General features: G+C 39.7%; 1 protein-coding gene across 6 annotated transcripts in view; it reads left to right on the top strand.

Annotated features, from left to right (window-relative positions):
- Window positions 1–86: 86 nt before the first annotated feature.
- The window catches only part of LOC146509812 (ryanodine receptor 1-like), a 53,113-nt gene continuing 37,616 nt past the window's right edge, over window positions 87–15,583 (top strand). For 5 of the 6 annotated variants that reach the window (XM_085174766.1, XM_085174762.1, XM_085174765.1 and 2 more), the window contains exons 1-36: window positions 87–300; window positions 4,823–4,942; window positions 5,033–5,131; window positions 5,266–5,286; window positions 5,444–5,518; window positions 5,610–5,688; window positions 5,776–5,888; window positions 5,971–6,070; window positions 6,144–6,240; window positions 7,294–7,368; window positions 7,471–7,627; window positions 7,730–7,894; window positions 7,978–8,099; window positions 8,220–8,406; window positions 8,527–8,662; window positions 8,788–8,883; window positions 9,103–9,221; window positions 9,351–9,484; window positions 9,581–9,822; window positions 10,342–10,534; window positions 10,652–10,868; window positions 10,941–11,045; window positions 11,144–11,247; window positions 11,331–11,414; window positions 11,513–11,672; window positions 12,098–12,245; window positions 12,372–12,577; window positions 12,657–12,831; window positions 12,915–13,123; window positions 13,214–13,572; window positions 13,674–13,803; window positions 13,998–14,158; window positions 14,268–14,430; window positions 14,622–14,708; window positions 14,825–15,051; window positions 15,137–15,575. In XM_085174766.1, coding sequence (XP_085030892.1) covers window positions 253–300; window positions 4,823–4,942; window positions 5,033–5,131; window positions 5,266–5,286; window positions 5,444–5,518; window positions 5,610–5,688; window positions 5,776–5,888; window positions 5,971–6,070; window positions 6,144–6,240; window positions 7,294–7,368; window positions 7,471–7,627; window positions 7,730–7,894; window positions 7,978–8,099; window positions 8,220–8,406; window positions 8,527–8,662; window positions 8,788–8,883; window positions 9,103–9,221; window positions 9,351–9,484; window positions 9,581–9,822; window positions 10,342–10,534; window positions 10,652–10,868; window positions 10,941–11,045; window positions 11,144–11,247; window positions 11,331–11,414; window positions 11,513–11,672; window positions 12,098–12,245; window positions 12,372–12,577; window positions 12,657–12,831; window positions 12,915–13,123; window positions 13,214–13,572; window positions 13,674–13,803; window positions 13,998–14,158; window positions 14,268–14,430; window positions 14,622–14,708; window positions 14,825–15,051; window positions 15,137–15,575 — 5,352 coding nt within the window. In that variant the 5' untranslated portion in view covers window positions 87–252. The remainder of the gene's footprint in view (window positions 301–4,822; window positions 4,943–5,032; window positions 5,132–5,265; window positions 5,287–5,443; window positions 5,519–5,609; window positions 5,689–5,775; window positions 5,889–5,970; window positions 6,071–6,143; window positions 6,241–7,293; window positions 7,369–7,470; window positions 7,628–7,729; window positions 7,895–7,977; window positions 8,100–8,219; window positions 8,407–8,526; window positions 8,663–8,787; window positions 8,884–9,102; window positions 9,222–9,350; window positions 9,485–9,580; window positions 9,823–10,341; window positions 10,535–10,651; window positions 10,869–10,940; window positions 11,046–11,143; window positions 11,248–11,330; window positions 11,415–11,512; window positions 11,673–12,097; window positions 12,246–12,371; window positions 12,578–12,656; window positions 12,832–12,914; window positions 13,124–13,213; window positions 13,573–13,673; window positions 13,804–13,997; window positions 14,159–14,267; window positions 14,431–14,621; window positions 14,709–14,824; window positions 15,052–15,136; window positions 15,576–15,583) is intronic. The other variant, XM_085174763.1, reaches the window with a different exon arrangement.

Here is a 15,583-nt window from a genome sequence, read left to right as displayed (position 1 = left end):
TGTCCTTGCATTGATATATGAACATGTGAAATGCTGCTTCAGTTTTTGCTCCACCTCTTTTTGATGCTGTAATCAACAGTCAATCCCTCTGCCTCATAACTCAGCCCGGGAGAGGCAGGAGACACACTCTGTCCTTCAGAAGTCTTCACCAACATTGTCCTGCCATATGTGGCAGGCACAACGAGTGGCAGAGCTGTGAAACCAACACTTTCTCATTTCTCTCAAAGGTTTTGCCTTTAATTCCTTGGGAGGATGGCAGAAGGTGCAGATGGAGAGGAAGAGATTCAGTTTCTGCGTACAGTGAGTGATGCTCCTTATCTGTTCTCGATTAGTTGTCAACTGTTGGTAAACTTATTCATCAACAATGAATGGTAGTGGCTATGCTTGTCCATGATGTGATTGCTTTATAACAGATAGTTAGACAAGTTTTCAGTGTGTTCGGTAGCTTTCTTTACATAGCACAGATAGACAGGCACAGGTGGCTGGTTTTGTTAGCATTGTTTCCTATTTATATCCCATTGGCTACTTGATATACAACTGTTTTGTCACAGAGAAGAAAATGTCTGGTGCCAGTTGACAGTTAACACGTAGACATATCGGTCTCATCGTCCCATTCCCACTGGCTTTATGGGAATGTTTATGTTTTTGTTATTTAATTGGCTATAGAGCTACAAGAACTGATTCATGACTCCCGTGTGATACAGAGGCATGAAACATCAATTGTTACTTCTTCCTGTTGCACTTTCATTTTATTTTTGCCCAGTATCCTTCAAGATTAAATATTTCTTTAGTCCTTTGACTCCTACAGAATAAATAAATAAAACTCAATGCTCTTCTGCCAGTTGAAAGATTGCAGTTTTTATTAGTGTTTATTATTTCATTATTGATGATTATTATTACATTATGAAGTGTAATCTCTTTTTTACTGCTGTGTGGATATAAATGAATCCCACTCAGACATTGGATTTTGTTTTGTTTTTATTACATTACAAGGTTTTTAGTATATTTTACTTAAGATTTCTTACATAATTGACTGTACTATAGTTATATCAAGTATTTAGTTTAAACAAGTTTATCTCTGCTACAGTACTCTCTGCTGGGCTATCAGATTTCCTTCTTAGATCTCTGGGCCAAAGCTGACTGCAGAAGGGCATTGTGGCCTTGCAATCAGACAACTCAATGTAACACTCTTTATTTGGATGGTCCGTATATGTTGCACTTGTTTAACATAGTGGTTGAACATGTGCAGTGTAGTAACTCTAGCCTTCAAAATAGCACAAACCAGATGCTGATTATCCATTATCCTGTGTTATGAGAATTTCTCATCTTTGCAGTTTTTTTGTTCCTTCTTGATTAAATGTGTGTTCTGCAGTCTGCTATTTTGTGCTTAAACAGGTGCCCTTAACAGATAATTGGAACAATGTGAACTCTTTGAAATTTAAATGCATTTTCTTGTAAATATTTTGCCTTGCAGCTGCTATACATAATTCTAAGAAGCACACATTTTCACTTGACATTGTCTCGCGCCTTGAAACAGAGCACTAAGTAAAATATGGCAACAATGTGACACTGTCAGTCTGCTGCTTTTCGTCTTGAACTCAGCTGAGGTCTAAATTTACTGCGTGAGGATTAACAGTTTCAAAGCTTGGCCCATTTCAGCACCTGCTTACTTCAGTCCATTTGAGAACTGCATTACTACAGTAGTGCTAGCTCTTTAGTGGAGTGTTTTACCACTACGTTTTCAAAGAGAAGTAGAGAAGCTAAATCGCAACAGCTCTCACACCGACAACTGCCAAGGTTCACTGAGATATAGCTGTCACTGTCACTGTAGCCATGACTGAACTTTGGTTGTTAAAATGAAGGCTGAGATACATCAGACAGAAGTGCTTCCTAGATCGAATAGTTTCAGATTCAACCAAAAGTGAAGTAAAATCATCCACAACTTCACCCACACAGCCAGGCAGAAACTCATCCTTCTAAAAGGAATAATAAGCAATAAATGCTTAAAGGTTTACAGTGTCCTTCTTTATGTGTCTGGAGAGGATTCTTTGACTGTTGAGTATTTTAGAAACTGCTGACCTAAGGGGATTTTCCCACCATCTGTAGGGTTTACAGAGTGGTCCAAAAAAGAAAAAATATCCTGTGAGCAGTAGTTCTGCCAGCAAAACTGTCTTGCTGAGGAGACTGCTTTGAGCTGATAGGAGAGTAACAGTAACTCAAATAACCATTCATTACAAAAGAAGATGCTCTTCTGCATGTAGTATACTGAACCTAAAAGCAGATCGGCTATAGTGGAAGAAGACCACACTGTGACTTTTAGCAGGGCAACGTGCCATATCACGAAGCTCATACAAAAAAGCTCATATCATCTTAGTCTGGTTTCCTGATAGTGACAGTGAGTTACTTGTACTCAAATAGTCTTCACAGTGACCAGATCATCAATCCAGATTCACATCATAGAAGTGCAGCCAACAAATCCACGGCAATTGTGTGATGCTATCCTGTCAATAGCGACCAAAATCTTTGAGGAATGTTTCCAACACCTTCCTTGAATCCATTACATGAAGAATTAGGGCAGTCCCGAAGGCAAAAGGGGGCGCAAACTGATAACTAAAGTAGGGTGTACCTAATAAAATGACTAGTCAGTGTAGGTATATTACTACATTGAGGGGAAATGCATAATAGCTGCCCTGATCAAAACTGCTGTTGTGATCCTGCAGGGTTCCTGTAGGACTGTCAGTTTATGAAGGCTCTATAATATTTTGCTGAACGGTCTTTAAGGTCGTCTCCAAGATGTACAGTATTTTTTGCTTTAAGGTTGGAAATGACAGACTTGACTTGACTATGCCAAAGGCTAAAGATATGAAAAGACTGTGATCAGATCATATAATTAATTGACAATAATAAGACTGTATTTTTATGTTAATATGATATTACGTTATAATTATCTTAAAGTCATGCTAAAACTGAGTAATTTAAAAAAAGAAAACGTAGAATTACAGTGTTAGAGCTGCATCGCTGTACTGGACTATTAATACCAACAAGCTTTAGTAACTTTATTCATTATTGATTTATGTTTTTAGTTTAAATTATTGTTTTTTTTCTTCAGAATTCATCATAAATGAAAATTTAACTTGAGTCAGGGTGCTCCAACACTACAATAGATGTATAGTAGTGTAAATACCAGTATCAATTTTCAGACTTTTTTTTTCCACATTCTGACAATCAATAAACTCTTTTTAGTGTTCTTTGTTGTAAGCATGTGCTATGATTAAGGGGGAGAAAGAAATTTAGCAATTTTTAAATACAGCAGTGTGTGAAATTTTGAGTTGTGTTGCCTCAAAGTAAGGTTTTATATATTTCTCTCATTTGAAAACATGAGTAATTGTGTTACTGAACAAGTGCAATGTGGGGAGATTTTCGTCCTGGCTGTCAAATCCTAAATATCTTTCGCTTTCCAGAAAGGGATGTGTGAACAGCAGGTGCAGCCGCCTGAAATAGATAACTGTGCTGGGGTCTCAGGGCTTAGGGATCTGTGGCCAGTGACATGCACTGAAAAGTAACACAACACAGAGGCTCAAACTTGGGGAGTAGCTTGAAAAATCACATTTTATTGCAGGTTGATTCATTTGTCTCAACTTTATTATTCATGTTGTTAAGCAAGTTGTTTGTTAAATTAAACAGTACATACCTGCGCTACAGTGTTGTTCAGCCTGTTTGTGCTGTTGGCCATTAAATTAAAAGGACATGATGCTTTTATAAGGTGTAACAGCCACATAAATGCTTAAAGTTACCCATTTTAAGTATTTTTGTACCTATAACACCTCATAAAAGCATGTACTTAATACACTTAATACTTTATACTTAATATATGAAGTATAAATCAGCTTTTGTAGTTAAAAATGACACGATAATAAAACAATAGGATGCTTTAATAAGAAATTCTAGCTGTGTAATAGACAGAAGTGTGCTGTGCGAATATTCGCTGTGCGAATAAAAAACAGGCGATTTTAGCCTGTTGCCAGGTGGTTTCTAGGAAGCCTGATGGTGTTAATAGTATATTTTATCATGCGTAACTGAGGTTTATGGAAAGAAATTAGCTGCAATTGTTGTATAAAAAAGATACTACATTTGTTCTATACGGTGTTAAAAGTGATTAAAAGCAGGTTATTTTAGCCTGCTGCTAGGCAATATGATGATGTCATAAAAAACGATATAAATAAGAACTCATGATGCACCTATGTGCCAAGTTTGGTTGCCCAACTCCTGATGGTGTAGGAGGAGTTGGGAGTCAAAGAAAAGAAAAACATACATATAGATATAAATTTTTATATAGTGTTAAAAATCATGCATTTACATTACGTTGCTTCTTAATATGTTTGACACCTCTTGTTTTGGTTGTTACATCACTGTTTATAAATATAGTACAGTCAATATGGACTAATTAAAAGGTGACTAATTAAAAGTTAAATATGCTTACCCATGAAAAGTAAGATGCACCATGAAATCTAAGATTTGCTTAAATGCATGTGAGGTTATAGATGTCTGTTACATCAATACCAGAACACTGTAGCTGTTACTAGCATAATTGAAAATTAGGTAATCTCAAAAGACAGAATGTGGTGTATGCTCATTTGTAATATTTTTCTACATAAACAAAAATGTTTCAGAATAAATGGTTAATCCGAAACACTTTGCTTTTGTAATTGTTAGTTTGAAATCCAAACTATTCTTTGATTCAAAGGCTATTTTGACAGACCCCTCTGTGCATGTTTTCCTGTCAAAATGCCTACTCTGCTTCAAGCTTATTTTATCCTTGTAGGATGACCATGTAGTGCTGCAGTGCACTGCATCTATTCTTAAGGAACAGATCAAGCTGTGCCTGTCATGTGAAGGTTTTGGAAATCGTCTGTGCTTTCTCGAGACCACATCGAATGCTCAGGTATTTAAAGGACACAATGCAATGATATAACTTCTTTGAGAGCTTGCATTGCTGCTGTTCACCAAGCTGACTGGTTGTTGTGTCTTTCAGAATGTCCCTCCAGACCTCGCCATCTGCTGCTTCATTTTGGAGCAATCCCTGTCTGTGCGAGCATTACAGGAGATGTTGTCCAACTCCTCTGTGGATGAGGTAAGATTTAGAGGTTACAAGGTTACACATGATATAATACATACAAGTTCTTTGATTTAATCTTTTGCTGCAATCAACTTGTATTCATGTTGTTTCTTTTCTGACTTTATACATCTCCCACTTGCCAACCATAGGCAGTCGATTTGGACAAATGGGTAGGTTTGCCCAGGTTTCCTTTTGTCCAGTACTTAAATCTGAGTTTTCAGTGTGTCATAATTTATTGAAGTTGTTTCTGATAACCTGCTCACAATATTACAATCAACTTATCTCATTAATACATTAACCACTGAATCTTCTACCTTCTCCACTCAGTCGTCACAAGGTGGGGGTCATCGAACCCTCCTGTATGGTCATGCCATCCTGCTGAAACACACCCACTCCAGCATGGTGAGTACATTTGCAGTTACTATGGTTGCTTTTCCATCATATCGTCTTCTTAAAGCTGATTGGAAGTGTTATCTCTGTCTTTCCACTTCAGTACTTGAGCTGTTTGACTACGTCGCGCTCACTGACAGACAAACTGGCTTTTGATGTGGGCTTGCAGGAAGACTCCACAGGTGACTACGAACATTTTTGCTCAACATGTCCATCAGACTCCGATGTAGGTTTTTTTGTTTTTTTTTAAATCTGTATATCCACTACAGGAGAGGCCTGCTGGTGGACCATCCATCCAGCCTCTAAGCAAAGGTCTGAAGGAGAGAAGGTCAGAGTGGGAGATGACCTCATTCTTGTCAGTGTTTCTTCAGAGCGATACCTGGTAACCACAACTGCGTTTACTTGCATCAAAAGTCAGAGCTTACAGTCTGTATTACTAATATTACTATCTGCACTCCTTGCAGCACCTGTCCTATGCCAGTGGTGATTTAATGGTAGATGCTTCCTTCATGCAAACTCTGTGGACCATGACCCCTGTAATGTCTGGATGTGAACTAGCTGAAGGTATGTAATTTTCTTTCTGCTAAAAACAAAACAAAACAATAAACCTAACCCTAACCTAGCTCTTTGTCTCTAGGTTTTCTGACTGGAGGATATGTGCTCCGGCTGTTCCACGGTCACATGGACGAGTGTTTGGCAATCCCAGCAGCTGACCAAGGGGACGACCGGCACAGGTGACCAGTGTCTTTCATGGCAGTACATGCAATCCGATATTAACTACATAAATACCAAACTCATAGGTTTTAATTGTTTTAGCTTTACATGTCTGTATTTCTGTCACAGAATTTAGGGCTTGCTGTTTTTTAGTAGCGTGTGGCGTTATAAGACTATATTATATATTGAAAGCCCCAACGTGGGTCTTTCTTATGGCTAATGTTAGCTAACATTGTCTCTCCTGCTAAGACTGATGAACTGCTAGCTTCACAGGATAGCAGCTACAGTAGCTAGCTAACATTGTTGGTAGAAAAATATTATTTGTATTGAGCTTTTGGCCATATGTGAAGTTTTGCTTGTCATCCATTGCTTCGTCTTTGACAGATGGTCAATCCAGGTTCTGGTTGCCTAGGTAATCCTCTTACTACCCAGCCAAATGCCAATCAATGGTATCCTGTGTTCTTATTGGTAGCCTCTTAAATTGCTGGTCTCAAAGTTGACCAAAAATGTAAATACAGACTGCCTATCTCCCGTCGCTGACTTTCAGTGGTCTTTGGTTGCATTGTCACTGCTAGTTGCTTCCTGTGTGGATGCCCCTTTACAGTCTATCATGTGCTGGAAAAAGCTTTTGTTGTTAGGGAGCTGCTTTTAGGGTACTGGGGCAAGGTATTGATGAGTAGGAATAAATGTGGCATCCATTGTATAGGCAAATTTGAGCACCTTTAATATAAATCAGTCCACAGTCAGTCAGAGGAAACTTGAATTGTGGGAACTTAAGTCAGTTTTAACATTTCCCTTTAAGTGTAGTTTTTACGTGTTGGCAATAGTAAAACATTTACATGAAAAATGCTTCATAGTACACTTTAAAATTGCACTATGAAGTCAAGACCGCATTGGTCTGGACTTAAGATCTTTGATCTTGAAATGATTTTATAAAGCTCTTAAACTGTCATACTGTGCACATGAACTAAAATGATTGCTGCATATAAGAAAAATCCTAATATTTTGGAATTTTCAAGCTTGAAATTTCCTGATGCACATTGCACATCATTGACTGGCATGTTTTTTTCCAGAGTTGCTCACTATGAAGGAGGGCCAGTATGCAGTCATGCTCGATCCTTATGGAGACTTGAGCCACTACGTATTGCGTACGTATGATGATTCCCTCGCAGGAATGACTTCATGTTGACGGAATGACTAGAGTGACTTCATGTTGTGGCTGATGCTCATTTGTGTGTGCCCGTTGGTAGTTGGAGTGGAGGCCACATTAAGTGGGGCCAGTCTTTCCGGATACGTCACATAACAACAGGCCGATACCTTTGTCTGGATGAGGAGAAAGGACTTCTCTTGGTGGACCCAGAGAAAGCAAATTCCAAGATGTCAGCTTTCTGCTTCAGGATTTCAAAGGTCATTGTACATTGTAATCTATAAAAGGCAGTGTCTGTCTCTCAGCACAAGTGTATATATTCATAACAGTTTTAAAGGGAACACTTTTTATTTAAACTACAGGAAAAAATTGAAGTGACCCAGAAACGAGATGTGGAGGGCATGGGCATACCTGAGATCAAGTATGGAGAGTCCATGTGCTTTGTACAGCATGTTTCATCTGGCCTGTGGCTTACATATGCTGCTGTTGATGCCAAATCTGCACGTCTAGGTCCTCTGAAGAGAAAGGTAAAGCAGAAAGCATTTACTCTTCTATTTATGAGTGTTGAGTATATACTTATGTTTGAAGAACACCCATGTTTGATTTGTAGGCCATACTCCACAAAGAAGGTCACATGGATGATGCCCTCACGGTTGCTCGATCTCAGACTGAAGAGTCTCAAGCTGCCAGGATGATTTACAGCACAACAGGCCTCTTCAACCAGTTCATCAAGTAGCATTTTATATGTTATTTCAATCTTTTATATTAGTCATTTTCTTGTTTTTTTTTAAAATTACATGTCATATTTGTTGTGGTATTCTCATGTCTTCTGTATTCTCTTTATGTTCCCAGAGGACTTGATGCTCTAAGTGGAAAAAATAAATCTGCCAATGCCCCGTCTCTGCCTATGGACACAGTGGTGCTCTCGTTGCAGGATCTCATTTTCTACTTCCGACCCCCTGAAGAGGAACTGGAGCACGAGGACAAGCAGTTCAAGCTCCGCTCCTTAAAAAACAGACAGAACCTTTTTCAGGAAGAGGTTAGTTTGGATAATGAGAACTCACTGTTCATGAGAACAGCTGAATTCTGGATTAACATTTTATTTGATAGATTTAATTTTTGGTCATTGCTTTTATTTCGGTTTTGATTGCTGTAACAGGGAATGATTACGCTTGTTCTGGACTGCGTTGATCGCCTCAATGTGTACAACACAGCAGCCCATTTCTCAGAGTATGCTGGGGAAGAAGCTGCTGAGTCATGGAAAGAGATTGTGAACTTACTGTATGAATTGCTAGGTATGTGCAGATGATGGTTTATTTCACTCATTCACTGTTTTAGACTAATAATCATTAGTGTTACCACATCTGGGCACTTTTCTTGTTTGTGAGTCTGTTGCATTTCTAATCTTTTCTTTGATCAGCTTCTTTGATCAGAGGTAACCGTGCCAACTGCGCCCTCTTCTGCGACAACCTTGACTGGCTGGTCAGTAAACTGGATCGTTTGGAAGCATCTTCAGGTATCTAGGACATGAATCTGTTTATTCGCTGATGGAAACTGGTTTTGTTTTCTAACGACAGAGGGTTGATAAAACTGAACTTATTGTGCTGTATTCATTTGCATTATTATTTTTTTTCTGAGAACATATGCATTTACTATGTTGGTCTTCTGCAATTTAATATAAAGCCCAAAACTTTACAGTGTATTCATATATTGTCATATTTTTTTACGAGAATAGGAATCCTGGAGGTTTTATATTGCGTCCTGATTGAGAGTCCGGAGGTTTTGAATATTATTCAAGAGAATCACATCAAATCAATCATCTCTCTACTGGATAAGCATGGACGCAATCACAAGGTCAGAAACGCTGTAACAATGTTTTCTGAGCATACTGCAAAAACTTGCAGCATGTGAACTTATTGCTCTCGACATACTTACTGTATAAAATGCAGTGAGTCTTAGATTCTATAAACCTTTTCCTGACAGGTCTTGGATGTGCTTTGTTCCCTCTGTGTGTGTAATGGGGTTGCTGTAAGGTCAAATCAGAATCTCATCACAGAGAATCTGTTACCAGGACGTGACCTTCTACTTCAAACTAACATCATCAACTATGTAACCAGGTGGGTCAGATTATAGTGAATGTTTCATCTTTGTTGATTTCACCAAAGTATCTAAACAACTCCTCTGACTCCTCCTTTATTGTAATCCTACCTCAGCATGAGACCCAATGTTTTCCTTGGAACTTGCGAAGGATCCACTCAGTATAAGAAGTGGTATTTTGAGGTGATGGTGGACCATGTAGAGCCGTTTCTTACAGCTCAGCCATATCATCTCCGTGTAGGTTGGGCTCTGACAGAGGGTTACAGTCCTTATCCTGGCGGAGGAGAAGGCTGGGGGGGTAACGGGGTTGGAGATGATCTCTACTCTTATGGTTTTGACGGGCTTCACCTCTGGTCAGGTAAAATCTACTATGGTTTATGGTAAATGTACACAGGATTGTTCATTTCCCTTCCAGCCATTGTTCATGTTGTATTTCGACTTCCAGTTGCCCGATCCTTGTTTACTTAAAATTTATGTTTCGAAAACCTTGCCTTATTTCTAATCTTTTTCATAAACATTTTGGTAGATTGTTCTTGGATATTAATAGAAAATTTCCAAATAAGCTTCCATTTTGGTTTTCTCTTAAAATCCAAGAGGACTCTCCACAAGGCTTTTATTTGTGCAGTCATGTGCAGCTCCTTATAGGAGTGGAAGAACACCATTCAGTTGTCTCTCTGGTGGCACTCCTATCAAGAGTCTAATGAAAGGAAGCAGCTTAATCCCTTATGTCTAAAAACATCCCCATACACACACTTTCAGAAGTTTTTTGCATCTTCAGCACCAACTCTTGTGCAGACTTTTGCTGATTAGTCTTCTGTATGAATTTCGGAAATGGTAAACTGTAACATATAATTTTACTCACTTTATGTGTCTGCAGGACGTGTTCCACGTCATGTCGCCACAACAAATCAGCACCTCCTGGCAGCAGAGGATGTGGTCAGCTGCTGCTTGGATCTGAGCGTGCCCAGCATTTCCTTTCGTATAAATGGCCATCCTGTTCAGGGAATGTTTGAGAACTTCAACCTAGATGGACTGTTCTTTCCAGTTGTGAGCTTCTCTGCAGGCATAAGGTAGGATATTGTGCATTTATCGAGTAGATATTATGATTTTATTTATTAATAATTGCATTACAGGTATTTAAATAATTGTTTTGTAAACCAACTAATGTCATTTTTTTTCCCCAAAAGACTGCGATTTCTTCTTGGAGGTCGTCATGGGCATTTCAAGTTTCTCCCACCTCCAGGCTATGCTCCGTGCTATGAAGCAGTGCTACCCAGGGACCGTTTGCGGATCGAGCCCATCAAAGAGTATAAGCAGGATTTTGATGGCGTCCGGAATCTGCTGGGTCCAACTCAGTCCCTTTCACATACAGCCTTCACACCTTGCCCAGTAGACACTATACAGGTAAAATCCATTTTTTACTGCTTTCATTTTCTTTTCTTCATGCTGTGCTGATTTTTTTGAGTATCATTTCAGATTGTGCTTCCACCTCATTTGGAGCGCATTCGAGAAAAGCTCGCAGAAAATAGCCACGAGTTATGGGCTGTTACCCGCATTGAACAAGGGTGGACGTATGGACCAGTGAGTGATTCGGTCCTGGTTATGGTTCCCACAGAACATATTGTTGTATACATCAGCTGTTTTGTTTTAAAAATCTTTGCACTTTTTGTTGTTAAAAGTTTCGTGATGATAACAAGAAGCTGCACCCCTGCCTGGTAGATTTCCAGAGTCTGCCTGAACCTGAGAAGAACTATAATTTAGCAATGTCTGGAGAGACACTGAAGTACGGTGGATTCTTCACTTAATTAACAGCACTGGGCTTTCATCTGTTTGTGTTTCTAATGTTTTGTGTGATTCATTTCACAGGACTCTGTTGGCACTAGGCTGTCATGTAGGAATGGGAGATGAGAAAGCAGAAGAGAATCTCAAAAGGACCAAACTCCCTAAAACGTGAGCTACAAAAACATTAATAACCTTAACTCGTGAAGTTATTTTTATAACATATGGCTCTCCAGGACCCATTTTGATCACATAGCATTGTTAATTAGGTACATGCAGAGTAACGGATACAAGCCGGCCCCTTTGGACCTTAACCATGTCAAGCTGACTCCTAATCAAAACACTCTAGTGGAGAGACTGGCAGAAAATGGACACAATGTTTGGGCAAGAGACCGAGTCCGCCAGGGATGGACATACAGTATTGTCCAGGTACCACCATTCTTTCTATGGAGTCACAAAAATGATAATCATCATTATCATCATACTAGTATGGTTGTAGCATATGTCTCCTGATGTGTGTGTGTTCACAATCTCCTCCCAGACGAATAAATCAATCCTGATGCCAACATGTCTGTGGCATCTATTTTCAAATATTTTATAGAAATTCCAAAATCATTTATATTTGTGCACTTGAGAGATAAGTTGCAACAATTCTCCTAACTGACTCCAAATAAAAGGCTAGATGTGTCACAATATAATGTTCCATATCATCGTACTATAATAGTCATAGCATATGCATGCTAGAATGCCCCCCTTCTCCCACGTGTAACACAGGGATTTACTAGTAATAATAATAAAAATAATTGAAATGTGTGTGATTATATTTTAATGTTTGGTATTATTTTTTTGTAAAGGACATTATGAACAAGCGCAATCCTCGTCTGGTTCCTTATAACCTCCTGGATGAAAAGACAAAAAAGACCAACAGAGACACGGTTTGTGCTGCTGTTCGCACTCTGATTGGTTACGGTTACAACATAGAACCACCTGATCAGGAGAGCAGTAAGTTTCCACCATTTAAAAGCAGTAAATCATGTTTTTAATGTCATCTTGGAAGATCCTTTATTAAAGAAATGTACAAGGTTTTTAATTGTTGAAGTGTTCATTAGTGGGTTTGTGCTTTTATAGGTGGACATGGACCAGGCAGCTCCCGTGGAGATAAAATCAGAGTGTTCAGAGCAGAGAAATCTTACGCTGTTACACAGGGGAAGTGGTACTTTGAGTTTGAAGCTGTGACAGTTGGAGAGATGAGAGTGGGCTGGTCCAGGCCCAATGTTCGTGCAGACACTGAACTTGGTGCAGATGAGTTGGCGTATGTCTTCAATGGCTTTAAGGTGGGAGACCATAGTTTCTACACTATGATGGGTGCCTACATCTGTCTGGTATTAAACTACAAAGTTATAATGTTTTTAGGCCCAACGCTGGCACATAGGAAATGAGCCATTTGGCCGTCAGTGGCAATCTGGTGATGTGGTGGGTTGTATGATTGACCTCACTGAGATGAACATCATGTTCACACTCAATGGAGAAATGCTGATCAGTGATTCAGGCTCAGAGATGGCTTTTAAGGATATTGAGATAGGAGAAGGTAGGTACAATAAAAAGTGAGTACCTTTGCATGTGTATTCCATGTTTCATGTGTGTGTTCATGCATGTTTCCAACACCTCCAGGCTTCATACCTGTGTGCAGTCTGGGCCTGTCTCAGGTTGGCAGGATCAACCTGGGTCAGAACGTCAGCAGTCTTCGATACTTTACCATCTGTGGCCTACAGGAAGGGTTTGAACCATTTGCTATCAACATGAAAAGAGACATTACCATGTGGTTCAGCAAGAGCCTTCCCCAGTTTATTCCTGTCCCAGCTGATCATCCTCACATTGAGGTACTGTACATCACCTGTTACAATGATTTGTTTCCACGCTGAATACGTAATTTCAAGATCACAGTCAAGACCTGTTTGTCTGTGCACTAGGTGTCACGCGTTGATGGGACAGTTGATACCCCCCCTTGTATTAAAGCGACCCACAAGACATTTGGATCTCAGAATGCCAACACAGATCTGCTCTTCTTCAGACTCAGCATGCCAGTTGAGTTTCATGAGACTTTTAAAATCCCAGCAGGGACCACTCTTCTTACTCGCACTTTGACCATCCCTGAGGATGAAGTGTTGGAGGTGGACCCAGGCTCTGATTTTGAAATACTCAAAAAGTCTGCTACTCGCAAGGAGCAGGAGGAAGAGAAGAAGGAAACCTCAGTTCCTAAAGAGACGCCTGCTATCAAAAATGGAGAAAACGAGAAGGATGCCTCCACTGAGAAAAGCAAAAAGAAAGGGTATGGAATCACATAGCACCACTTTAGAAGTGGATGTGTCAAATCTATCGATGGAGTACTGTGTTTGTGAGCAGTAGTGTAATTACTGTTGTTCTTTGCAGTTTCCTTTTCAAGGCTAAAAAGGCAGCGTTAATAACTCCAACCCCTGTTGTACCCACCATGCCCCGCTTAGTGGAAGATGTAGTACCAGATGACAGGGATGACATGGACATCATCCTCAATACCACTACAGTATGTCTGAACTTATGTAGTTATTATATTCATAAACATATAAAGTTCATGCCTAAACTTGCCATTTATGGCGCTACTGCCAGTTTGTAATCATTAACAAACTATATAAGAAAACTGCCTTTTTTAACAGCAATGATCAGTGATTTTCACATTAAATAATTTTTGTGTGCTTCTTTTTCTCCTTTGTTCAACAGTACTATTACTCAGTACGAGTGTTTGCTGGACAGGAGCTAAGTGGCGTGTGGGTTGGCTGGATAACACCTGACTATCACCAGTACGACCCTCATTTCGATATCAGCAAAGTCAGAAATGTAACTGTCACTGTAGGTGATGACAAAGGCAACATTCATGACAGGTATGTTACTTATGGAAAGACCCCCCCACCCCCCCAAAAAAGCCTGTGTTTCCAATTGAATATGATAAACATACACAACTGGTTTCTTGGTTCTTCTTTGTTTTTACAGTATCAAACGCAGCAATTGCTATATTGTATGGGGAGGGGAGTTCAGTAGCTCCCAGCAGACCCGAGTCAGTCAGGAGGATTTTGTGATTGGCTGTCTCATTGATTTGGACACTGGACTAATGACTTTCACTGGAAATGGAAAAGAGATCAATACATTTTATCAGGTTAGATAATTTTCAGTCTGATATTATGCCTTCCTCTTGCTTGTATATATTGTTGTTTATTCCTGCTGTCTTACTATTCATATAGACATGGAGCACCCACAATTTCATTGTACATGGACAATGACAATAATGAGCTATTCTATTCTATTCCTGGTTAAATTCTTTATTTGTGTTAAATTATCTTCCTTCAGGTGGAGCCAACCACAAAATTGTTTCCGGCTGTCTTTGTTCTGCCTTCCAGTCAGAATATGGTTCAGTTTGATTTAGGCAAGCTCAAGGTCAGTCGCAAAGAATTGCTGCATTTAATCAACTTTCAAAATAGGAAATACAGTTTCCAGTTATCGGCTGTGTTGTGTAACAGCCTTTCTTCTTAATGCCTAATTTGTCTTGCTAGAACATCATGCCGATCTCAGCCGCGATGTTTCGGAGTGAACGCAAAAATCCAGTCCCCCAGTGTCCTCCTAGACTGGATGTCCAGATGTTAACTCCAGTTATCTGGAGCCGAATGCCCAACAACTTCCTAGCTCCAGAGATGGGACGTGTTAGTGAGAGACTAGGCTGGATGGTGGAGTGTACGGAGCCACTCACTATGATGGCCCTTCACATCCCCGAGGAAAACAGGTCAGCATCTCTGCTGTATTCATCTCTTATTCTTAGAAGATGCTAAGATGTGTTTTTTTTCAGCAAATCTCTTTACTTTAAATAGATGTATTGACATCTTGGAGCTGTCTGAACGGATGGATTTGCTGAAGTTCCACTACCATACTCTGAAGCTATACAGCTCAGTTTGTGCACTGGGAAACAACCGTGTGGCACATGCTTTGTGCAGCCACGTAGATGAATCGCAGCTCTTTTACGCCATAGAGAACACCTACCTACCTGGACCAATGAGGAGTGGCTTTTATGACCTGCTCATCAGCATGCACCTGGAGTCAGCTAAAAGGAATCGTCTGGGGACCAACAAGGAATTCATAGTTCCAATGACAGAAGAAACACGTAGTATCACTCTGTACTCCGACAAGTCTCATGCTTTACCTGGCGTCGGCCTAACTACATGTCTGCGTCCAAAACTTCATTTCTCTTCTGTCGGGTTTGTGGGAACAGATCAAGATATTTACACACTTAGTCCAGTCATTCCCTTACTGGTAAGACT

This window comes from Neolamprologus multifasciatus, chromosome 10, assembly GCF_963576455.1.
Source record: "Neolamprologus multifasciatus chromosome 10, fNeoMul1.2, whole genome shotgun sequence".
Classification (NCBI taxonomy): domain Eukaryota; kingdom Metazoa; phylum Chordata; class Actinopteri; order Cichliformes; family Cichlidae; genus Neolamprologus; species Neolamprologus multifasciatus.
Note: the sequence above shows the minus strand (reverse complement) of the source record. Positions and strands in the feature narration are given on the sequence as shown.